This window comes from Marmota monax, unplaced genomic scaffold (assembly GCF_021218885.2).
Source record: "Marmota monax isolate L192 unplaced genomic scaffold, Marmota_monax_Labrador192_F-V1.1 WCK01_AAM20220418_F8-fsc00023, whole genome shotgun sequence".
NCBI classification, from domain to species: Eukaryota; Metazoa; Chordata; class Mammalia; order Rodentia; family Sciuridae; genus Marmota; species Marmota monax.
Window position 1 is genome coordinate 13,691,549 of NW_026692907.1, and position 26,051 is coordinate 13,717,599.

At 40.0% G+C, this 26,051-nt stretch overlaps 1 protein-coding gene across 10 annotated transcripts in view; it reads left to right on the plus strand.

The window, feature by feature from the left end:
• Dnajc6 (DnaJ heat shock protein family (Hsp40) member C6) overlaps positions 1-26,051 on the plus strand; it is a 168,619-nt gene that overhangs the window by 102,062 nt on the left and 40,506 nt on the right. For 9 of the 10 annotated variants that reach the window (XM_058581561.1, XM_046451147.2, XM_046451150.2 and 6 more), the window contains 3 exons: positions 17,285-17,435; positions 18,458-18,507; positions 18,614-18,762. In XM_058581561.1, coding sequence (XP_058437544.1) covers positions 17,302-17,435; positions 18,458-18,507; positions 18,614-18,762 — 333 coding nt within the window. In that variant the 5' untranslated portion in view covers positions 17,285-17,301. Of the gene's footprint in view, positions 1-1,089; positions 1,233-17,284; positions 17,436-18,457; positions 18,508-18,613; positions 18,763-26,051 lie in introns of those variants that run through there. The other variant, XM_058581560.1, reaches the window with a different exon arrangement.

Genomic DNA, 26,051 nt, shown 5'->3' on the forward strand with positions numbered 1-26,051 from the left:
TTGAATGCAATTCATCCTGTGTATGTATGAAAATGTCACAAACCAATTATTTTGTACAGTTAATCCACACTAATAATAATTATAGTTTTAAAAAGTGAGTTGGAGCTCTTGTTTTCTTGACAGATTCAATTCAGTTCAATTAAGTGTCCTTTTTGATTGTTTACCGTGGTATGTGTTGTACTGGGTGCTCAGTACATATATAAATTAGGCACTGCTTCCTACTAAGCTTTTTTTTTTTTTTTTGCCCATTCTCAATTAATTTTGTCTGGTGAGTTTCAACAAAAGTATCCTCACACCTTTTCTAATAATTCTAATGCCTTCATCTATTCCTTTGAAGGTTAGTTTGGCCTTCTAGTTTCTTGGGGTCTGAGGACCACGCACCTTCCCAGTCTCACTTCTCACCCTTTTCTGACACTCCATGTACTCCCAGTTCTGTGAGGATGCACTGTGATATCTTGGTTCCAGTGTATACCACAGGCACCACCTTATCCACATTGCTCTTCATCCCAGGACAATCCCTCCTTTCCTCCTTTGTCATGCCCATTCTTCAGTGTTGGATGAGGATTGATACATGCATATAAATCTTTGTCCCCAAAGCAGACAGAAGCGTACAGGAAGACTGTAGGAAATAGAAGAGCCATTCTGAAATATGGATGGGCCACATGTCAAGTGGAGGCAGAAGCTGTCTTGAACTCAGGGAGGCCCTGGGTGTAACTGAATTTTCTATATGGCACTTGTGGTGTCATTTCCATTGCTGTGTGGGAGCCGCCTGTAGAAGAGAGGCCACACAGCTTCTTCCTCCAGTCTCCTTATGATGGCGATGGCCCCTCCGTGGTGTGACTTCAGGCTGTTCTGATGTTTGGGCAACCAGTTATACCAGGGAAGAAACCAGTTATCTGTCTCCCCAGCAGGACCCGGTATTTGGCTTAGCTGTCATTGGCACATTTCAGTTATCTTCATCTGGGTGAAGAAACTAGTCTCAGAAAAAATTAATTTAGCTGGTAGTGCTATGCCTAGAATTCAATTACGGCCATGATTCCCAATTAATGGACCTTCATGCCAAGATTGAGGTCATATCATTAATCTTGCTTTTATTTTAGGATTTCCACTGTCATGATTTACAGTGAAGCCCAGCCAATCTTGTCAAGACTATTGGAGCATAATTAAGTGAGAAAGACAGCCAGAGCAGCTAGTTAACAATTGGAATCAGGGAAGGACCCATTCTTTGCTTGGTAAGCTGGCTCCAGGCGGGATGGGGCCGCATGGGAGGATTCCCATCTGAGGATCATTTCCTGGATACCTGTTCTCTGTACTGTTCAAATCCACATACAATGGAGATCTCTAGATGAGGGGAAGTTTTCTAAGTCCCAGGGGTGACCAGTTGTGAGTAATGTTCTAGTTAATTCAGGGCCATCACCTACACTCCTCCTCAACTTACCATTTACTAAGTTGTAAGTGTTGCAGACAGTGTGTTCTGATGAATGAAGGATTTTATCTCTGTAAGGATTTATGAGGAAGGCAGCATAGCTTTCTTTTTGCAGAAGGTTATACAACAATTAATTGGCCTTTTTACTGAATTAATGGAAGGATATGGCATTTCAAGATTCATACCATTTCTCTGTCTCTTTTCCTTTCTTACTGTGTGTGTGTGTGTGTGTGTGTGGTTTTGTTTGTTTTTGTCCAGTAGGATCTCCTCCACGTTCCTGAGTGGGAATAAGAAGGTGGGTGTGCATAGGCAAACATTATTTATGATTGCCTTAGAGTAAGAGGTACTTATCTTTCATTATTATCTCATTTAAACTTCATCATGTACATGGAGGACATCATTTGATCCCCTTTTGCAATTGAGGAAACTGCACCTTAAGAGATAAATTGACCTCTCCACTATTACACAGGTAGTAAGGAAGAAGGGGGAGTGTCCTGAATCCTTCTCTGCTCGTACACAAATCGAGTTAGTTTAATCACATCATCTTCATATCAAATGCTTTTTCTCCTTTTCTGGTTCGCTAGAAGTGATAAATGTTGAGTTGAGACTTTGGGAAAAATAGCAGATGGAGGGTATTTTTTTGAGTGGAGGAGTCTGAAGCAGGGTAAGAACTGAGTTTCTACTACCTGGTAGATAGGCTGTGCCTTTGGTCTTGAGTTTTAACCCATAGCTGCTGTGTGTGGACTCAATGAGTCTACCCCGCTCAGAACCAGTCCTGTCACTGACTTTGAATTTACTTGGTAGTCAGTTTTTCCACGCTGCAGGGAAGTAGCCAGACATTTGTGAGACTGTCTCCACAAGCAGAAGCTAGGTCTACAAATAGCGGTGTGGTTTTTCTCTTGAGGTCAGTGAAACAAAGGAATAATAGAATCTCTTTGTACTCAGGGAGCAGATTTTTCTGCAAATGCTTACTGTAGGGTTTTGTTTTTTTTAAATCTAGTCTTGGGGCTCGTTTTCAGAGTATTTCACTCCCTGTTTAGTTAGCTTTTAGTTGTGTCCACACTGAGTCTGCTTAGCTTCATTGAGCCCTCTCATGCTTGGCCTGACTTACTACAGAGACTGCTTGCCAGTCTCTGAAGTACATTTATCTAGTAATTAGATACTGAAGGACTGCCTTGGAATTTCCTTCAGGTACCCTGGGACAGAATTCTGACTTTTGAATTATGCCCTAAAGGATGTGCTTTCCCTGGGTATACAGCTCCGTGTCTAAGGCAAATGGCTTCTTGGAAATTCTCTGATACACATTTTTTCTTCTTCTTCTTCCTTTCTTTCTGCCTTCTTTCCTTTCTTCCTCCCTTCTTCTTCTCTTTCTCTCTCTTTCTTTCCTTCCTTCTCTTTTTCTCCCCCCCTCTCTTTTTCTTTCTCTTCTTTTCTTTCATTATTGGTTATGTCAGTGTGAGGACCAAATCCTGTAGGCAGTTACACAGAGAGTTTGGTAAAAGGTTTATATTCTTTGAAGCCTTCTGGTATCTGAGGACCACTCACGTAGTTTTATCCTTCATCCCAACACACTCTCTTCATTGTCTCAGTACCCCAGGAGATAGCATGATGTCCTGGTTCCAGGGTGTACTGTAGCCTGTGCCTTGACACATGACTTGCCATCCCAGAGCCTCCCTCTGTCCCCATAGGCTTAGTGGAGACCAGAACATCTACGTTTCATTGTTGGGTGAGCTTAGCACCGTCCCTAGTAGATTTGTAAGTGACGCTTGCGTTATGATCCTTTTCATTTTTATGTAGTTCCTTGATTGGTGTTTTATTGACCTTTACTTGCTGTCCTGGCTTATGCTAAATGTTCTTTAGCCCATTTCCACCAGAACTGTGATTCAGATATCTCCTCTTCTGTAAATCCCTTCTTTCAGCAACCTGCACCCCCACCCAAGGTGGGAACAAGCCCCTGTGAACCCCTATTCAAGCTCATAGCTTATAATATTTGCCGAGTCTAATGAACCAAAATCCTCTAATAATTATGATGAAGCCCTATGAAAGATGTTAGCAAAAAATATATAATGATTTTTTAACACTAATCTTTACTATTAAGTGGAAAAGTGGCATGACCTGAACTGTACAGTACAATCTTATTTCTGTGTATAAGGGCTCAGAACATAAAATGTATATGTGTGAGTGTACACAAAAATTGCCAGGAAATACAGTTTCCAAAATGTCAACAGTGGGTTTTCAAGTAAAAAAGTTAGAATTTACATCTCTGTCTTGTACCTCCTTTCATCCTTCTCATCCCCTCCTCTTAACCTCATAATCTCCCTCCCTCTCTCACTCTCATACACACCAACATATACACGTGTGCACATGTGCTCACACACGAATGAAAATTTTCCCAATCAGTTGCACTTCTAGTTCCAAAATTTCAGGATTCTTTATTACATATTTTAGTTGATCCTCCTTCCAGCTCAGTGACATATAGGTTATAAACGAAGTTTTCACCCTGACTTTTCTCAAGTAATTGCACCCAGGGTCATGGCAAGGTAGACAGCATTAGGGGACCAAGAACAATATTTTCTGGTGATTCATATGTTTGTTTTATCTCCCCTGTCTAGACTATAGTCGAGGTCATGGCAAAGGGAACATAGCCTTTGGAGTTAGAGCTGTATTCATTTCCATGCTCTGCAGGTGACTTGCAAGCTGGGTGACTTGAGCCTTGGTTTCCTCATGTGCCTTCAGATATTCAGTGAGTCTGGGTTCACACCCAGAAATGTGCATTTTTTTTAACCTTTTAAAATTGTTGAGACTTATTTTATGGCCTTGGCATATGTAAGTAAGCATTTGATAAGAATGTATGTTCTTAAATTGTTGGTTGCTGTATCTATGCATTTCAATTAGGACTTATGTAGTTGATACTTAACTATGGTTTGAATGTGTGACCCCTCCAAAACTCATGTTCAAAGTTAATCTCCACTGTGGTGGTAATACTAAGATGTGGAGCTTTGGGGGAAGTGATTAGGCTATGAGGGCTCTGCCCTGGTGATTGGATTAATGTCTTATGGAAGGGCTTGAGGGGTGAGTTTGGTGCTTCTGCTCTTCTGCCATGTGAGGATAATGCATCCGTCTGTCTCTGCTTCTGTCCCTTCTGCCATGTTAGGACCCCTAGACTGCACCATGTATGAGGAATGGGCCTTCACCTGATACCGAACCTGTCAGTTCTTTGATCTTGAACTTCCTAGCCTCCATATCTCTGAGAAAGAAATTTGTATTATTTATAAATTACCCAGTCTTGGGCATTTTGTTCTGATGACACAATCAGACTAAGACAATATTATTGTTCAAGTACTCCATGTGCACTTACTAATGTTTTGTTTACTTGTTCTCTCAGTTACTGAGAGAGGTTTAAAAATCTACATCTGTGTGAACATGGATGCGTCTTCTTTAATCTTATTGTTCTGTGCATTTCTGCTTTATGTATTTTGAAGCTGTGTTTTTAGGCACATACATATTTTTAGGTTGTTGTAGCTTTGGAAAGATTATTATTATGAAACATTCCTCTTTATTTCTGGAGTATTCCTTGTCTTGAAATTAATTTGTCTGATATAATTGTAGACATATCTGCTTTCTTTTGTTTACTGTTTTGCATGATTAATCTTTTCTTTTCCTTTTAGTGTCCACCGTCTATGACTTTATAATTAAAATGCATCCCTTGTAAATAATATATAGTTTGTCTTGCTTTTATCCAGTCTGACAGTCTTTGCTTTTTAATGATAGTGTTTAGTCCATTTACATTTAATTATTAATATGGTTGGGATAAATGTAATGTCTTGTTATTTGTTTCTAATTGTTTCTTCTATTTTTGTTTCTCTTCCTTTTCAGCTTTATTAGGATTAATCATAAATTTTTAATATGAAATTTTAACTTTTCTGTTAACTTTTTGGCTGTGTCTTTCTTTTTTCTTTTTTTGGTATGTAGTTATTTTATTGATTTCAATATGCATTCTTTTACTAATCTATAGGTACTCAAAATGAAAAAAAATTATAACAGTGGAATTTGATTTACCCTCTTCCCATCTTTGATGCTATTTTGACTATATTTTACGTCTACATAATAACCTTATAATGCAGTGATTCTATTTTTGCCTGAGACAGTTGTCTTTGAAATAAGAGAGAAAAAAGAAAATTGTTTTTTATATTTATCCACATATTTACCATGTATATTCTTTCCTGTATATTGAAGTCTCCATCTGGAAACATTTTCCTTATGCCAAAAGAACTTAAGCATTTCTTGTAGTGCAGGCCAGCTGCTAACAAATTCTCTCATTTTTGTTTCTTTAAAGGATTTCCTTTTTTTTTCTGTCAGCACTCTAAACATCTTTGTATTGCTTTTTGACCTTAGCTGCCTCTGATAAGTTCAGCCATCATTCACATTGTTGTCCTTGGCATGTAATGTGTCTTTTTTTTCTATCTGCTACTAAGATTCCCTAAGGTGGTTCTTTGTGTATTTATCTTCCTCGGGGTGTGCTGAGTTACTTGTATCTATCACAGTAGTTCTTAACTAGGTACAGTTTAGCTCTTCTGAGAATTATTTGGCAATATCTGGAGATATTTTTTGCCTGTCTCCTGCGGGGTTGAGGAAGATACTATTAGAATATAGTTACTAGAGGTCACTCATGCTGCTAAATATTCAACAACCTCCATGACAGCCCCCACAACAAATAATCATCAGCCCACAATGTCAGTAGTGCCAAGTTCTGCCGTTGGGAAAACCTTATCTTATTTTATGTTATTTTGCAGTGCTAGGGATCGAACCCAGCACCTCACACATGCTAGATAAACACTCTACCATGGAGCCACACATTCAGTCCTGAGAAATTTTAGAACAAAATATTTTGTTCCATCCCTTTTCTTCTCCTTTCCTTCTTGTGCTTTACTTACTTGATACAACTTGATGTCTCACAGGTTACTGAGATTCTATTTTTCAATTTTTTTTTCTCTGTTGTTTAGGTTAGAAATTTTTGATGGCTCTATTTCCAAGTTCACTAACATTTTCTTTTGTAGCTTCTAATCTCTTAAGATCAGTTAGCAAAATTTCATTTCAGATGTTATACTTTTTAATTCTTGATATTTTTTTTCCTTTACATTCTTTGTTATTAACTCACTGAGACTACTTTTTCTTTGCGTCTTTGAAGATATTTTGGAGCTGTAAAATTCATGTCTGCTAATTTCAATATCAATTTCTATTGTCAATTTCCCCTGTGTCTTTACTTCTCCAGTTTTTTTATTTTTAATTTTTTAAATTGTATGAGAGACATTGTGGTGATACTTTTGTAAGAAGTCTGGATTGTCCTTTTCCTTTAAAGCTCATTGAATTTTATTCTGGAAGACAGTTAAGTTACGGGCACATCCTCTGCTCCTGTCAGGATTGTTTCATTCTTTGTTAAAGTGGGCCTATTGTGGTTTTAAACTTAGTGCCGGCATAAGGCCTTTACCTTAGGCTGCCATCCTTATTCCTAGTGTGGATATGGTCTTTCTGATGTGGAAATTCTGGAATACAGCTGTGTACCTTTGTTCTACAGTACTGATTTGGTTCTCGGCCCTCCAGCAGGCAGTCTCTCCTGGGCCTTTATGAAGTCTCACTTTGTATATTCACAGCCTAGACCTCAGCCAAGGACAAGGTGACTTTCCTTGCAGACTTCTGCTTCCTTCCCCTTTTCGTCCCCACCTCCATCTCCCACACTGTTCTACTCTTTATTTATTTATTTTTTTATATAGCCTCACACAGCCCAGCTTCTCAGCAGCTTTTGTATCTTTAATCCCTGGCTCTGCAGCTCAGCAAGACCACTGTTCTGCTTAGGCCCTAACTCCCTTTATGTAGCAGGCAGAGAGTTGGGCTGCTGTGAACTCCTCTGTGTGTTTCCCTTCTTTCAAAAGCCCCAGTCCTTTTGGTCTAAAACAGATATTTCATATAACTTATCCGGTTTATCACAGGAGGTCAAATCCAATTCTATTTACTGTATCATAGGCAGAAGTGGAAATCAGGAATTCATGTTTTAGGTAAGGATCCCAGATGAAGGGTCACATTTAAAATACTGATAGAAGCTGTTTTGTGTTCAAAGTCATCCTTGCTTTGTGAGGGATGGTGAGAGGATCCCTACTTTCCAGGAGGTCTAGGTATGTTACATTTAATGAGAAATAGAGGACTCTCTTCTGATTTGGTTCTTGGTGTGAGATCCCTTTGAGCCTAATGTATGCGTGTGTAATTGCTACAGTGCTGTATTGTACTCTGTCTTTTCACTGTCTTGGGTACAGATGGGATGCTGCCTCACAGCAGACTCATATATACTGCAAGAATTAATAATGTATGTGCATGTGTGATACACATATATTTGTCAACATTTATTAAATATTTACATTTTAGATATGTAGTTGATTTCATGTTAATTTTAAATATCAATATATTTTTTAAAAAATTAATTATAGTAATGATCTGGGTAATCATTTTATCTTCCTGGTGTATCTTTTGAGACACAGAGGACATTGCTAATATCCCATCATATATTAGGCTGTGACAAGTCTGAGTTGCTTCCTTTCAGGTTGAAGGAGGATGTTCACTTCTATGACTCTATGTACCTGACTCTGCCTGATGAAATGGAAAAATCATGGGCCTTCTTTTTATCTCTTTGGTGAGCAGGCTCAATAGATTCTAGAAGAATCACTGCTGATATCAGAAATTCAAAGTGTAAGAAATAGTGAAAGCATCTGCTTACGGTTAGGCAAAGGCCAGTTCCCTGCCAAGGTCCATATGCTCAGTCCTCCATTCCATCTCTGCCATCTTCTCTCTGGGTCCTGCTTTGTATAATAGTCCAGTTACACATACATTTATTGAGTGCTTACTGTGTTCTCGGAACAGTGTTAAGGCCTTTGGGGTTAGGACACAGCTAGAAACATGTTCCCTATTATTCAAGGGACCCAGGATCAGTGAGGTTGAGGGGGAACTGATACATTTGCAAGTAATTTTAATATTGATCAGACTGCTCTGAGTCTTGGGGTGGAGGTACAGAGTGAGGTAGAAGAGTGGGAGCATGAGAGATAAAGTCCCTCATGAAAGAAGGCAGGATGGAGAGGTGGAAACGAGCAGAGGCCTTGTAACCAGTAAACCCTAGGTTCATTCTCATTTGGTCATTACCATTACTAAAGTTAACCAAGGCTCAGCTTTCCTTAGTGAGATTCTCACCTGCTGCTGTGCATAGCACGAGAGTCCAGGTTAGTCGTCTATGGAAACTACTTAGCCGTGTGCCTAGTCTAGAATATTTGTTTAATAGAAGGCCTTTATATAGTGATCACAGTGTCAAAGAGATTTAGAACTGGAGGGAACTTAGGGAATCATCTAATTCATTCCCAAATTTTTGTATTTTTTTTTGAGTCCTTGATTATGTCATTCTCCCGTGGCTACATAGCATGAGAAACGTCTGGGGATACAGACCCATAATCAGGTGCTATTCCAGCAAAGACCTAAAAAACGAGTGCGGAAATGGTGTACGTGCTGATATTATGGAATCTGCAATGATAATAAAAAAAATTGAAACTGGTATGATAATATACATGACATAAAATATTCCTTTTTTATAAACAAAAGTATATGCATATATTAAAATTATTTACCAGATGGTAACTTACAACACAAGTTATATATCACTCTAATTTCCAAGTTTTTTGCTGATTTTGGAAGGTTTCTTTTCACTAGCTAGATGACCTCCACTGTTTGGTGTAGGAAATAGTAGCAGACCCTTGCATCAACTTCCCTATTAAATTGATTATCATATTAGTCAAGGTTCTTTAGAGGAACAGAGCAACAGGGTAAGTATATGTGTGATTATTAAAGGGGTTTATCAGATTGGCTAACATGATTAGAAGGTGGGTAGCCCCACAACGGCCCTCTGTTGGCTGGAGAGCTGGAGAAACCAGTAACAGCTCAGTTCAGGAAGCTGGAGCCGCGAACAAAAGGGACCATGATGCAGCCCCCATCCGAAACTGAAGGCCTAGAAACTCCCTGGAGGGTCACTGGTGAGAGTCCATGTTGGAAGGCTGAAGGTGTTCCATGCCTATGGACCGCGGCGGCAGCAATAGATGCTCCTGCCCAAGAGTGGAGCTTGCATCCCTCACGGTTTCCTTCTTCTGTCTTTTGTTCCAACCAGTCCCCAGTCTATTGGACAGTGCCCCCCATGTTCAGGGAGGGGTTACATTGTCATGTTGCCATCCTGCATCCCAATCATCTCTGGAAATACCCTGGAAACATAGACCCATTCAGAAATCTCTTAATTCTAGGTGTTTCGAATTAATTTGATAATCAAGATTAACCATCTCAGTCACTGTAAAGACCCTGGCACCTTGTTTTAGACCACGGAGGGCTGGGCCTGCTGTTGGCTTGTAAGAGATATGATACACTTGGCTGCCTGTGCTTCCTATGTGGCCTGGGCCCAAAAATCCTGAATCATTGGCCCCAGCTGCCCTAGGCCTCTGCCTGCCAGTACCAGGCTTCTCTGCAGCTGCTGGTGGATGCTGCACAAGCCCCGGCTACTGCCCCTTTGGTCTGTTGAGCAGTTGCCAGACCTGTCCAGGGCTGCTGCTGTGCAATGTGACTTGTCATTTTAATAGCTCTATTATATGCCAGATAGTCCAGAAGTATTGCAGTATTTCAAGATTGAGCACCACTGAATCTGTGAGAACCTGAAGATAAGTTCTGCTGAGAGCTCATGATAGGTCCCCACACCATCCACCAGATCACTTCAGGATGGAAAGGGGTAATCTAAGAGCTGTAGAAAGGTCCACTTCTGTTCACATTCATGGTTCTGAACTCCCCGAGTGCAAGGTTTCATTGTGCTGTGGCTGGAAGCTCCAGGAAGAGATTCCTCCCTTGTTTTCATCTCTGATCTGTCTTAACCCTTCACTAGGCCTTAACCTTTGGGCTGAGGCTACTTGACTTTGCTGCAAGCAACATTTTCATTGCTTTGTCTTTTTCCATACCCCCAGTTACCTGTTTTTTGTTAATTGCTCACAGTATGTCAGACATTATGCTGAATGTTAACAGAACTGTCTCTTATAGATCCTCCCCCATTCCTTTGCGATATTGTATCAGTGTTTTCATTCTACAGATAAGGACATCTAGATTTTGACAAGTTACTTAGCTTCTCCACACTGTACATCCAGCTAGTAGCAGTAATGGGATCCAAACCGGTTCTGGTTGATGTAAAGCCCATGTTAACAGTGATGACTTTGTTTAATGTCATTGTGGTTTAGATGTGGTGTCCCCCAAAAGCTCACATGGAAGACAATGCAAGAAGGTTTGGAGGAGAAATGATTGGGTTCTAGCCTTAACCTAATCAATCAGTGGATTAATCCCTGAGGGGATTAACTGAGTGGTAACTGGAGGCAGGTGGGGTGTGGCTGGAGAAAGTGGTTCATTGGGGCATGGCTATAGGGTATACTTTGTATCTGGAGAGTAGAGTCTCCTCTCTCTCTTCTTCTTAATCATCATGTGAGCTGCTTCTCTCTGCCACACTCCCCCGTCATGATGTTCAGCCTCCCCTGGAGCCCTGAGGAGTGGAGCCAGTCTTCTGTGGACTAAGACCTCTGAAACTGTGAGACTTCAGTAGACTATTCCTCCTTTAAAATTGGTCTGATCAGATCTTTTAGTCAAAGCGGTGAGAAAGCTGACTAAAACAAATGTTTAACCTCTTGTTTGGCACAGAAAGTGTCCCAAAAATTATTTTGGCTTAATTGATTCTTTGTGAAATTTTTATTCTAGTTGAACTCCTGGGCAACCTGAGGTAGGCAAACTATGGACTAATTTACCATGAGAGCTGAATTTCTAAGAATTAAAATTAAAATTCTTAATCATTTGAAAACATCTCATTACTTACAAATCATATTGTGCATGGTCTCATTTGATCCTGTTGATGATATGAAGCATGTAGCAAAGTTTTTGTTAATAGTTTCAGTTTATGGGGGTGGTGTAAGGAAGAGGCCCAGAGCCCAGAGGAGTATAATGATAACTTCAAGATCACACAGTTTATTGGGGGTGGGGGTACAAGGGATGAACTCAGAGGTACTGAACCTCTGAGCCACATACTTGCCCTGTTTTTTGTATTTTTATTAGAGACAGGGTCTCACTGGGTTGCTTAGCACCTCACTTTTGCTGAGGCTGGCTTTGTAGTGACGATCCTCCTTCCTCAGTTTCCTGAACTGCTGGGATTACAGGTGTGCAACACTGTGTCCGGTAGCAATGGCATTTTCTTAGGGCAGGAGCTAATGGTGCTCCTCTGCAGAGTCACTTTAGTTTTCAGGATATCTGTCCTACAGTTGTCAACCTTGTTGATGCAGGAGGGGACACTTGTAGTAGCAATTGTGACACTTAACCCCAGAAGGTAAAGCCCACTGGTGAAAAGAAACTTGAACACTACTAGATCTTAATGCCAACATTCAGTTTATCAGTCATTCCTCAAGCAGGCTGATCCTGAGAATAACAAGAGCTACTAGAACTGGATGACAAAGACTTTCTGGAAAGAGGAAAGGGTAGTGTTCTATGGAAGAGTCTTTGTGGAGGCCCAGGGGGCCTGCTGTGGAAGGTCAATGTCCTCCAAACTGCAATAATTGCCAAGAGTCCTCTGCCATGGTTTCCTGTCTTTGACCTGCTGGATTATCTTGAATATTTACATTAGAGCCGAGTGAGATACCACCATGGTGAAGCCAGCTCTCAGGTCTTAGGGTGAGTCAAGTACAGAAGGATATTCCTGGCTAGCCCTGAGCCTTCTTGGAGATGCAGAGCCCCAAAAGCTGATGGAGGGCTGATGGGCAGTGTTTGGCTGCCTCTCCCAGCCCTGGCTGATAAACTGTTGTATAACTGTGAGCTCCGATGAGTCACGCTCGAGGAAGGAGGTCTCCACAGCTGTCGAGGAAGGACAGAATGAACTTGAATAGCAGAGCATTCAACTTTGTCTTTATTTTATATAGCATATTTTTAATTATAAAACTAACCATGTAAGTTGTAGGAAATTTAAAAAATGTAACCATATAAACAAAAATCACTCATTTTCCCAGAAATCATTAGATATAATTGCTGTAACTAATTTGGAAATGTAGTGGATCAAAGCCTGGAATCTGGAGCAACCTGGCTACAAATCCTGGCTTACCAACTGTGGAACCTCGGGCGAGTCCCCGGGGTGTCTTTACTTCTGTTTCCTCCTGTGATTGTGGAGAGCAACAGGGCTACCTTCACAGAGTGGTTGTGATGATTAAGTGGTGATTGTCTATGAAGAATTTAGATCAGTGCCTGGTTCATAGTAGGCATTCAGTAAATTAGAGTTATTATTATTATTTTATGTTTACTCTGACTTTTTTTTAAAGAGAGAGAGAGAGAATTTTTTTAATATTTATTTTTTAGTTTTTGGTAGATACAACATCTTTATTTTATTTTTATGTGGTGCTGAGGATCGAACCCAGCACCCCGTGCATGCCAGACGAGCGCGCTACCGCTTGAGCCGCATCCCCAGCCCTACACTGACTTTTGAATTCTTTGTCTAAACACAAATGTTTTTCTTTCACAAAACTGAGATTGTATTGTGTGTAATGTTTTGTGTTCTGCTCATTCTCCACTTTACCCTTTGTCATAAGTGTCTGTATTCTTCTATAAAGTGCCTTGAATAGCTAATGACATATATATATTCAATAGTTAATTATAAATATATTATTACATGAAATTATTAGAAATACTTGACCAATTTCCTAATTATTGGAAAATACATGATTTGTATTTTTCTGATTTCTATTTTTTGCCATTCCAAACAGCACTTCAGTGAATATCTTCTTTTCCCCCCAAATCTTTGCATACCAACATTCTTTTTTAAATATGTTTTTAGTTGTCACTGGACTTTTATTTTATTTATTTATGTGAAGTGCTGAGACTCGAACCTAGTACCTCACACAGGGTAGGCAAGCGCTCTACCACTGAGCCACAACCCCAACCTTCTTTTGATGATAGTACCCTATGGAGGTGTATCCCAGGTGCCCACTGCAGGAGGAGGGGAAGTGCTTGGGGAGGAGCTGCACCATGAGCTGGGAAGCCTTCCTCAGCATTTCCCTGGCTCTGCCATGGGACTTCTCAGTATCTCACTGATGATGGCCAACAAGTGAATAAAATGTGTATGGGGAGCAGCCACATCAACTTTCCTCTCTTTCTAGTCACAGTAAGGAGGTAAGACCAGCCTCAACATTTGTGCTGGTTCTCTGAAAGATCGCTTTTCCAAATAATTATTGAATTACCTCAAGCCATTTTGGAATGAAGCTTGATATTAATAAGTGACCTAAAGTCCAGCAGGAGGGGGAAATTCTCTCCCAGGAAACACCAGTTTTGTGAATAAGAACCCATCAGGCGATACATGTGGTGGGGTCCTATAAGTTGGAAGAAGGAGGGTGCTATGTCCCATCTCCTAAGTACTAGGCATCCCAACAAAAATTGGCTTATTGCATCCTTGGGAATGACATGGGAAAGAGTGCACTTCTCTGATGCTAGTTTTCTGTGGGCTTCAATTTTCAAATATCAAGATATCATGGAACATGAATCTGCTTGAGGTCCGAGAGGTAGAGACCTGGACCTTTCTTTTTGGATGTCATTCTTTTTGCTCAGCTCTGTCCTCCCACCCCATCTCTCTTAGATCTGTAGATCCTGCGGGAGCTTTTGGTGACCCTATCCAGTGTTCTTCCTGCTGGCAACCATTTTAGCCAAGGTGTCAAGCTTAGCATTCCTAAGGATGCAAGGATTTTGTACAATTTGGGCAGAGGTTGGAAAACTTTTGTAAAGGACGACATAGTAAATACTTCAGACTTTATGGGCCACAGGCTTGTGTCTCAACTACTCAGTTCTGCCCTGGCAGCACCAAAGCAGCCATCATCGATATATATAAACACCTAAGGGGAGCTGTGTTGTTCATTCATTCGGTTTTGTGGATCCGGTGATGGAACCCAGGCCCTCAGACAGGCCAGGCAAGTGCTCCACCACTGACCACGCCCCCAGCCCTGCATTCTAATGAAGTTTACCTTTAGATGTTGAAATTCAATCTTCATGAAATCATCACATTATGAAACATTGTTCTTCCTTCAACTTTTTCAGTCATTTAAAGATGTCAAAGCCATGTTATTTCACAGATAGTACAAAAACAGACAAGGAACTGGATTTGGCTATCAGGCTTGTTAACCCTTGATCTGCTGTTGGCATTGTTTTCTTCTAAATGTCACTTTCTGACTGCATCGTTTCCCTTATTGTCATCTCGGGCTTTGAAACTCCTTGGCTCCTTCTCTGGACCAGCTGAAGCTAACTTATCCTTGCAGAATCTGTGCTTTCAGCACTCAGTAGCTCCTTGGGGTGTGTGGGGGGGAAGCAGAATACCAGCTTAAAGGAACCAGTAGGGCAAAGAAAATGGCACTCCCCTTCTTTCTTTTCGTGTGTTGGTTGGTGTGACATATTTTGGGCATATGAGGGTTACAGATGGGTTCTGGCAGGTTATTCTGGTTTCTTCGGCTTCCCAAGGTTCTAATGAGCAGAGCGTGTAGCCTGAATGATGCTGAGAGTCTCATTTTTAGATAATCAAGGACATTTTTATCTTTTAATAGGTTGTGGCCTTAAAGTTATGTCCCAGCATAAAACTGAGAGTCAGAGAGATTTGTAGGCAACTTCATGTAATCTCTTAGAACAACCATGTGTCAGAAGGATGTTCAGGCTGAAGTGGGAATTTGGGGTGGAAATGGGGGAATTATAATTTTTTTTATTGCTGCCCTATCCTCACTGTGTTTAAAATGAGAATGGTAGATTTTTTGCATGGGGATGTGTTTAAAGAAAACTAATGTGCCCTATTTCATAGGGAACCTTCTCATACTAATCTGTGGAGCTGTGGTTTGGACCAGTTCCTGGCATTTTATCAAGGGCAGAGAAGCAGAGGCTCAGGCCTCCCAGTAATGAGATTGGGTTAGTCTGACAGATGCAGTGATTTATGAGGGCGCTTGTTGCGGGGACATCTGCTGCTGAAAGGAGCCAGAGGAAAGGAAGAGTTGCGGGGACATCTGCTGCTGAAAGGAGCCAGAGGAAAGGAAGAGAGCAAGGAATAGGAGAGGGGCACTTGTGTATCATGCAGATAGGGACCATCCTGATGGCAGCTGTTAGGATCACGAGCTGATGTGTAGCTGTAGAACAGTGGGAAACGGTTGATTAGCATACGCTTCAAAATTGCACAGAGCTGGGTTTGAATTGTGGGCTCTTTTACTTGTTAGTTGAGATCTTAGATGAGGTATATCCTTTCTTTGAGCCTTCATTTCTTCATCTGTAAAGTTCACTATGTGAACTGCACCATCATAAAGGGCTGGGCAGAGGGGCTGGGGTTGTGGCTCAGCGGTAGAGTGCTCGCCTAGCATATGTGAGGCGCTGGGTTCATACCACATAAAAATAAATAAATAAAAATAAAGGTATTATGTCCAACTACAACTAAAAATATTAAAAATAAAAAAAAAGGGCTGAGCAGAACTCATGTTGCATAGGAAAGCTCAGTAAGCAGTGGACATTGGTGATGTTGGTCCCTGTAGCCATTCATTTGTTTCTTCAAAATTTCTAATAGAGATTCATTTTCAAAAAGATGCCTAATGAAAATTTAGGTTTTAAAGGCTCTTTTGATTTAAGAACATGACAGTCAACATGTGCTTAGAGGTATATGTATGAACATCTAAATGGCATCTAGGAATTGAAAAAGTACCTGAAGTATGATTTAGAAAACAGCTGCCTGGCCAATAAATAAAACAAAAGATATCCCTTCCTTAATAATCAGGGAAATCATAAAATACAGCAGTTCTCCCTTATCTGCTTATTGGGTACATTCCAAGACCCTGCTGTTGATGCCTGAAACCATAGATAGTACTGACTCCTATAGTGGCCAGGGATGCTGCTAAACACCCTATGGGCAGGAACGCCCCCCCCCCCATTTCCCTAAGATACAAAGAAGTATTTGGCCTCAAATATCAAGGGGGTGAGGTTGAGAAGTCTTGAACTAGAACTTACCATAAGGAGTCAGAAAGTACAATTTTATGAAGCTGCAATCAAACACAACCTGAAATATTTTGCAGATAACACCCATGACCACTGTATGTCCTTAGCCTAAAGCTCTTATCAAGACCTTTTATAAGGTATTTTTCATGATGCACGTGGGAGGGACCACCTTGGGCCTTCTAACAGTCGCCCCACTAAAGGGCAGCGGAGACCTCTGGACTCTCTTAAGCTGCCTCTGCTCTTCCTCAGCAGCCTCTTTGAGCAGCACTGCCCAAAAGTCACATAATGTAGGCCACAGAGATAATTAAAATATCTTAGTATCCACTTTAAAAGAGTAAAAAGAAATAGGTGGAATGAATTGAAGTAATATGATTTATTTCAGTATATCTAAAATACTATCATTTTACATGTAACAAATGTAAATATTTTATTTATTTTTTTAACACCAAGTTTGTGAAATTGGATGTCTATTTTATACTTACAGGACTTCTCAGTTAGGTAGGGCCAGTTGTACTTCAGGTGCTCAGTTGCCACACGTGACTAGTGGCTACGGTGTTTGCAGTACATCTCTCGAGGTTTCTGTGCCTGGGATCCAGTGAAGGACATTCCTCTGAGGCCAGCAACATTACTGTAACTCAGTTGAGAGTGGATGTAACTTCTAGGAATCTCTGATCTAGACTCCCAAAGATGGTGTGTGAACGTTTAGGAATGAAGAGGGACTGGTTTTCAGCATGGTCTGTGTCATCACCACCTTCTTTTGTTTTTCCTTGGCAGGTGCCTCGTCTCCAGACATGGAGCCCAGCTATGGGGGAGGTCTTTTTGACATGGTGAAAGGAGGAGCAGGGAGGCTGTTCAGTAACCTCAAGGACAACTTGAAAGACACCCTCAAAGACACATCTTCTAGAGTTATACAATCGGTGGCCAGGTATGTGCATTCTTCCTGGTTAAGTTAGCAGAACCCATGCTCATCTGGTTGCTGCCAACTGCTTATTTGGTTCAAAGATTGTCTGTTTTGTCATATAATTTCAAGGGAACTGATAGCTGAGGAATGTCACTGAAGCCATGAAGTTACAAGCACAGGCTGGGAGGACTCAGCTCACTAGTGCATTAGGGTACAATGCTTGTTGTTCCTGACTTTAGAATCAGGCATCCTGGGTTCTAATGCACTATTTTGTGCTTGTTAACCATGTGACCTAAGGCAAGTTAATTAATTCTCTGAGCTTTACTTTTATACTCTGATAGGATTTGTGTTGTTGGGTGGATTGGGGATTAAATGAGAAAATAAAGCATATGCAGTCCAAATAAATAATACATGTGGATTGTAATCCAAACAGAACTTTTATATCCTACTAGTCCTTTAAGATAATGGCAGAAGTTTTCTACTCTTGCACTATATAAAAATTACAAAAATTATATGAATTATGTTTTATTTTCAGGTTATTAGAAAATTATAGGTTTACTCCAAGTTACAGTATTCAGTTTTGAATCAGAAATTCAAATGCCAAGTTCAATATATTAATCAGCATTTTGATATTGGTTCAAAAGTAAAATTTACCCTTCTAATTCCCAACCAGGACCTTGATAGGCTGAAAAAAAGTACATTTGTGCTTTCTCAATCATTTTTTCCCCTACCCCTTCGCTGCTCATATTTAGAGGAAAGATTTCAGCAGAGAGGCTGAAACAATCAGTATAAATAAATAAGCAGAGATTATTCAAGAAGCAGCATCCATGGGGCATTGGAATGTACTAGTTGGAGTGGTGTATTTGTACCCTGAGGGTGCGGACTGTTTTTTCTCAGCTATGCTTTCTTGTTAGTGAAGGGCTCGAGGGGAGTCAAGATATGCCTGCTGGACAGAAATGTCCCAGTTCATGATGTCCAAGTGGTAGAGAGAAATCTTGGCATATTTAGATCATTTTAATTTGTACCCTTTCCTGTCTCACTTTCAGCTACACAAAGGGAGATTTAGACTTCACTTATGTTACCTCCAGAATTATTGGTAAGTTTTTCATGTTTTTAACTGCTCTTTGGTTCAGCCATCAGATGCTGCTCATTGTGATAGGAGGCCTGTGTAACCTGTTGTATTTCTGTGTGACTTCTCCTAGTGATGTCCTTTCCCCTGGACAATGTTGACATAGGATTCAGGAATCAGGTTGATGACATTCGGAGCTTTTTGGATTCCAGACATCTTGATCACTACACAGTCTACAATCTGTCACCCAAGTCTTACCGAACTGCCAAGTTTCACAGCAGGGTAAGGAATTTTAGCCCTACGATTGCTTGCTGAGACATCATAGGCTGTTTTTTTCTCTTACGAGATGTCTTCAAAGCCTTTACCTTTAACTATATGAAAAACTAAAAACTCTGGATACTTCTGTCCATGAAATATTTATTAGGCTGTTATAAGATGTTCTGAAGATTTTCTTTGAGGAAATTTTTAGGAAAGTATCTCTATTAATGAAATTCTATCTAAATTGGGGTATCAATCACTTGGTGCTTGGTTGGTTCTTAGAACTTGTTCACAAGGTTCAAATTAGAGATTGAACTGTTGCATAGGGAAGTTGACTACCCTTACACTCCAACACTAATTAGGTCTTTGACCTTTCTACTTGGGAATCAAGATGAGGCAGTGGGGCTGGGGATGTAGCTCAGGGGTAGAATGCTTGCCTAGCATGCTCAATGCCCTGGGTTGGATCCTAGCATCACACACGCATGCACACACACACACACACACATACACACACAAACAATGAGGCAGTGTGGCTAGATTAGTATAGACACACCATTAATAATGAAAATACACATCTGACATTCAGTAAAGATGCTACTTTCATAAGTGAAGGATAACATAAAAATAGTCCACACTATAGGTTTGGTAATACTATTACTAATATTAATAAAAGTGAGAGTGGTAGCCAATATTTATAGAGCACTTACACTGCATTGGGAGCTTTACATGCAATGACACATATAATTCATCAGTCCTTTGAGATAATGGAGAAACTCAGGTGCAGAGAGAGAAGGTAACTTGCCCAAGATCACACATCCAGTAGGTGACTTAAGACCTGTATTCTTAACCATTACCCTAGGCTGACAGGGAAAAGCTGAGTTATTCTTTTAACTTTAGCTTTTCCAATGGGGCTAGAGAAATATTCCTACTTTTGGGCTGTTTAAGGAACTGAGAGCTGGCTTGGGTTTGAATCTGATGTCAAACTTGATATTTCTGGCCAGTGAATTCCAGATTTACTCATACAATAAGGCCTTTTCTCTTTCAAGAACTTCTTCAAATATTTTTAGTAAGCCTTTAGATATGATTGGTACTACAACTTCATCTGGGTCTGTGTTTTTTGGGTACCAGGCATTGAACTCAGGGACACTCGACCACTGAACCACATCTCCAGGCCTATTTTGTATTTTATTTAGAGACAGAGTCTCACTGAGTTTCTTAGTGTCTCACTTTTGCTGAGGCTGGCTTTGAACTCATGATCCTTCTGCCTCAGCCTCCTGAGCTACTAGGATTATAGGCATGTGCCACCATGCCTGGCTCATCTGGGTCTTTTAATGAATTAGAAAGGGCTTTCTACTTGATTTCAGATGTGCAAAATCATAGATGGCCATCGATGTTGTGTACTAAGGATCTCAGCATGGATGCTGGAGCACCCTTTACTCCAAATTCCAATTGCCATTAATAATCTTTGGGCTTCAGTTTGCACCTCTGTAGAGACAAGAAAGCTGTCCCATATGCTGAGACCTCTTCCTGTACTAATATTTAATAAGATACAGGAGAGTTTTGTTAAAGAGTTTTTTTCAGCGTGTCCTTAGAATAGTCTTAACATTTAGTGTGCCTCAGAATATCTTGAAAGCCTTGTTAAATACATATTTCTGATTCAGTAGGACAGGGGTGGGGTGAGAATCCTCATTTCTGACAACTTCTGGATGCTGCTCTACCTATTGTGGTGGAGACGACTCTGACACACATTGATAAAATCATTCTGCAGTGGTTAGATCTAAGTTGCCATTTTATAATGCAGTTTTTAAGTGCACCTCTTATAAATTCACTGTAGTAAACTATCATTCTGACTTTATTCCATCTTTTATGTAATTCAGAGCAAATTCATTAACATTAAACCAAAATGTAGGTAAACATTCTGTTTCTAACTTGATGTAAATTAAATATTTTAATTGTGGTTTTTTTGAGTCATCATTTTCATAACTGAAGGACAGTGGAATATTCTGCACAATATTTCATGGAATTTTATTTGGTTTTGAAAGATTTGTGATAGTTTGGAACATTTTCCCTCAAAAAAGTAAATAAAGATATAATATCACTATAGAAGGAATTGTACATTATGAAGATGTTGAATAGTATTTATAAAAAGCAGTCTTCATAAACAAATCTTTAAAGAAAAGCATTTTTTGGTATAGTTAAGATTTTCTGACTGCATTTAACAATTTAATAAAGGAATCAGGAATTATGCTTTAAGCATCTGCTCTGGGCTGCTCTCTCTTGCCCTAGGAGAGCAGAGAGAATGTTTATTTTGTTTGATATCTAGAACAATGCCTGGCATAGCTAATAAATGTTTCTTAAAAGAACAAATATGTCAAGAAATATTAATAGGTATAGATATAAAAGAAATATTTGGCTCTTATCTTCAAGGCTCTTAAGCCTACTTGGAGAGAGAACCCAGGTCATATTCAAGACAGATGCAAATAATATTTGTAAAACCTGCTGAGGGAGTCCAGTTCAGGAAGACAGAAGTGACAGCTGGACCTGAAAACGGGAGTAAGGTTGATAGAGGTAAAAGGAACAGGGTCAGTTCTTGTCTATGCAAATGGTAGAATTTGTCTTAGGAAGCTTTTCATGATCTGGCCTTTGCCTGTCTCTGTGGCTTCAGGTTTTACTGTTCTTCATTGCCCTCAAAGTCCATGCTCCAACCAGGGATGCTTAAATGTACACACACAGACACACACACACACACAGACACACACATACACACACAGAGTTTCTGCATGAGCTATACCTTCTCCCTAAAATGCCATCCATGTCACACACCTCCACTCTCTTCTTTGTTAGCCTGACTTTGCTAAAGGGAGTATTTCTTCATGTAACAGGGTTTTCCAGTTCTTTCTTGTAAAGCACATCATGGACTCTTCCCAAGTAGACCCAGAACTTGGCAGATTGGAACTGGACCCTCTGACCTTTCTCCCTCAATACTCAGTTGTGTCTCAGGAAGATAGTCCCGAAGCCTTAGTATTTTCATCTTAGCTATGTTTTTGATTTAATCCATCTCTTTCTAAATCCATAGTCCTTACTCTCCCCAGCATTAAGACTATGAATTGATTTACATCCCATTTTTGCATTACATAGAAAAGTTTTCTTGGTTCTCCTCCTCCAGTCTGTGAGGATTAGAGCCATTTCTTCCTGCTTGTAGTTTAGTAGAGTGCTAGATCTGCAATTAAACTTTATTTTAATAAACATAGATGGCAGAGGTTTCTATAAATAACCAGTGCTGGAAAAGATCTAATGTAGGGGTAGGGCTGGTTTTATTTGCAGACTCATGGAGTCTAACTCTGTCTGCATCATGTATTTCTACATCATTATATATCTCAGTCCATTTACACTTTGATTATGGGATTGTTTACATATTTGGGGATATAGGTGGTGGTGGCAAAGCACACTGCTTCCAGGAAGATTTTACTTTACTGAGTGCTGAGGGTTGTCATTCTGTATTTTAACTAACAAGTATTCTTTGAAGTCACACGAATTGATGGGAATTTTATGAAATAATCACAAAGTAGTTTGTTTGTTTGTATTTATATTTGAAACAGCGTACAGCCAAATTGAAATAGAACTGTCTGACTTTAGCAGAGGATTCAACTCAAAACAATACAGGGCAGATGATCCCACATTGAATGTGAGGTGCTAGAATACCTACCCAGGACTGCAAAGAAGGTATTGAAAGTCAGTTTTTTGACTCTTCATGGTCAGTATCCACCTTGAGGACTTAAAAATTCTGAGGCTGACAGTAAAGTCCTGGAGACCAAGGAGATGCATCATCTAAATCAAACATTCTTAACCAGAGTTAAAAGGACGTACAGTTCCATTGTGTGTTTAGAACCCCTGGGCTGTAGAACTTAAACCTCTGCTTCCACTTTTACAGACATCATGGTTGTAAAATATATATAACATAAAGATATGATTTTAAACCTTTTGAGTATACAGTTACATTACATTTATGGTGTTGTATAATCATCATCACTATCTTTACCAAACTTTTAAAATCAACCCCAACATAAACATTGTACTCACACCTCTCCCCCACCCATGTTCCCATGTTCCACTCTGGCTTCTGCCCAAATTGATAGCTAAACTTCAGAACATCAAGAACCACTGCTTACACATTTCTAGGTGTTGCTATTGGTAGTTAATGAAAAAATTCTTGGTAATAAATGAGAAGTCTAACCTGGCCCTAAAGTTCTTATGTTCTGAATAATGCCATTCCAGTGCCACCTGGACCCTCCTTCTCCCTCTGCCCACCCAGGAAGGACAGTTTGAGAAGGAGTGCTGTTAGTAGCTATTAGAGACCAGTAGCCCAGCTGGGTCTTTTAGACTCTTCCTTCCTCTTGACTTTTTTCTAAACCACCAAATCTTGTTCTTGATTTCAGGAAAATGTATTATTGACTTGGGCTTTATTAAAGGGCTCATGATTGAAAGTCGGTGTCTCTTTCCCCTTTTCCTTTCAGAGCCCCCTGAGGAGGTCCTTACAGCTCCTAATGGTTTGTGCTTTGGTTTGAAGTTGGGGAGTGTAGAATTGTGACCTTACAACTCAGACCTCATCTCTCCCTCTGTCACCATGCATTAGTGTCAGGACAGAAAATAATGGTGTAGAAAACAGTGTCTAGCTTGGGAGCTGGAGGACCAAGGAGCCCATGTTCTAGTTATGCAGCTTTATATGAATTGAGCCTCTTGACCTTAAAAAAACACAGCCGTCACTTGAACCTGTTACCGCCCTTCAAATGCAAGATGGAATTCTTACTGATCATCAGATAGGAAAGTATAGCGGAGAGTACACAAATTTCAATGACTTTTTATTGAGATGAAATCATATAATAGACACAAATTTCAAACTTTAAAATTTACCCTAGGTTCACATTTCAGCTGTTCCTCTTCCTGAAAAGTCATTTCACCTCTCCTGGGACTGTTTTCTTTTGTGTCTCTTGTGTAAGATGAATATGGCAATATGAGTAACTATCTCACAAATGCTCTTCAATTTTTTTTTCTGTAGGTTTATTGTAAGAAATATATTTGATTAGCAGTGACTGGCTTAGGCTTAGCTTTTAGGAAGTAGTAACTATGATTAATATCACTAGTAAATAATAAAATGCTATAATAAGCAATTGATTGAAATACCCATTTTTCACAAATGATTCAAGGTTCATAAAACACTGCACATGTTTTTTCAGTCTGACTCTCTGCTGCACCTTCTGCTCCTGTGCTTAGTGAGCAGAAGGCTCTTGCCCGGGCTGTCTCATGCTGAGAGCAATGGAGAGATGAAAATGGAATGGCACTCAGCCCCAGTGAGGTTTGGCCCCTTCCCACAGGGTGGTATTGAGGCAGCCTGGTAATCAACATGGTATTCCTAATGCCCAGCAATGCCAGGAGGTGTTCAGGGAGGCAGGAAACAGCACCAGGGGGTCACATAGCTGGTTATTCTGCCTATCACATAGATAATGAACCCCAGAGAGCTGGAAAAGGAGCTTGCAGTGACTTAATTCCTTTAAAAAATTCTTTTTTGTTTCATGTATGTCTTCATGTTTGTCCTCCTATAGACAGAGCACTTGTTTTTAAAAAAATTCTAATTATATGTTTGCCTAATAATATATAATCATATATCAAGTAAATATATAATTATGGAGTTCTTTAAATTAATATTATTTACTTGATTGATTTAATGATTCTGGAGCTATTAGCCTATTGTGCTAAAAACAATTTAGCCCATTTTTAGCTGAGACTCATTCCAGATATTGAAATTTGGTGTGTGACCTTTAAAAATATTTGCTAAGACAACAAATTTCCTCTACTTTTAGGAAATCAACAAATCTACTTTTAGGAAAGCAAAACAAACTTGATTTACCTGTTCCTTCCTCAAGATATTGTACAGGTAGACAAATCTTATTATAAAAAGAGAGTGAGTGTCAGATGGGGTTCATTCCTTTATTCTTTTGTTCGTTCCCTCACTCAGCAAGTAACTGCTGAGCACCAGCCACCAGAGCAACAGCACACGGTTGGTGAACTCTGAGGTTACAAAGATGAAGAAGCTGTGGTCTCTTTTCTCGTGGAACTCTGTTGCTAGAGAGGGAGACAAGTATGAACAGTCAATTCAGTGCAGCTTGACAGTAAGTTAGCTTATTGTCTCTGTGAGTGTCTTATAGCACTCTGTGTGTTCGGGTGGTGCTGCTGAATTCTCACAATCCTTTAATGCTCACTTGCACTTCACACACAGGGAATTGAAGCTTGGAGAAATTAATGCAGGTACTATGTGATGAATACAGGCAAAAATCTAGCCTGTGGTCTTAACTGTGATGCTCTACTGATAAAAGCTGTCAGACACAAATATATACAAGGACAGAGGCACAAAGATGACCTCCAGTTTTTTAATTCAATGTCATTTCTATGCCTTGAGTATCAAATGGGGAGTACATTTAGCGGGTAAAGAATAGGCCTGAATCATGTTGGAGTTTAAATGAATAAGCCCAGTGCTGGATCACCCTGGATTGTTTTGTAGCTATGTCAAGCATTTCAAATACTTTGTTTAATAAACCATATTTATCATTCCAAGAAGTGTATAAAAATAGATAATCTGGACTGTTCCCTGCCACCATGCACAATTATTTTGTAGAAAAAAACTTACAAATTAACTGAAAAGAATGGGCTTTCTTGGCAGCTTCAGACAGGGAAACTCCACGTGTTCATTTCCGAGGCAATACTGTGGAGGCCAAAATAATTTCCCATTTATATTTTGATCAGTTGTTCTCTGGTTAACAAAAAAGGACCAACCAAAGAGACTCCTCCTGCTTCCCTTTTCCACTGTCAAGTATGAGGAAGGTGACACTTGGGTTTTCTTAGACCACGGTATTGCAGAGTACCTTCTAGTGAAACCACTCATATAGAACCTGTTCTTTCTCCAGAATTCTGTCTCATTAAATGGCACTTGCTTCTATCCTGTCTGGCCATTCAAGCCAGAAACAAGAGTATCATCCTTGGCTTTTCCTGCCTGTCATTTTAGGTACAGGTATTCCACTTTCTTTCTGGCTCCTGAGCCCCTCAGGTATGTTTGCACCCACTGCCTCTAGGCTGGCCTAAGCCACCATTAATCCCTTACTTATCTCCTCATCAGCCTCCTGATTGGCATCCCTGACTTTAGTCTCTTGTCTTCCACCTCCGGTTTTCATGCTAATGCATGAGAAATCTTTGGGAAATACTGATCTGAGAGTCACTTTCCTTCTTAAGTGTTCTCCCACCTTCTTAAGAAGGCCTTTTAT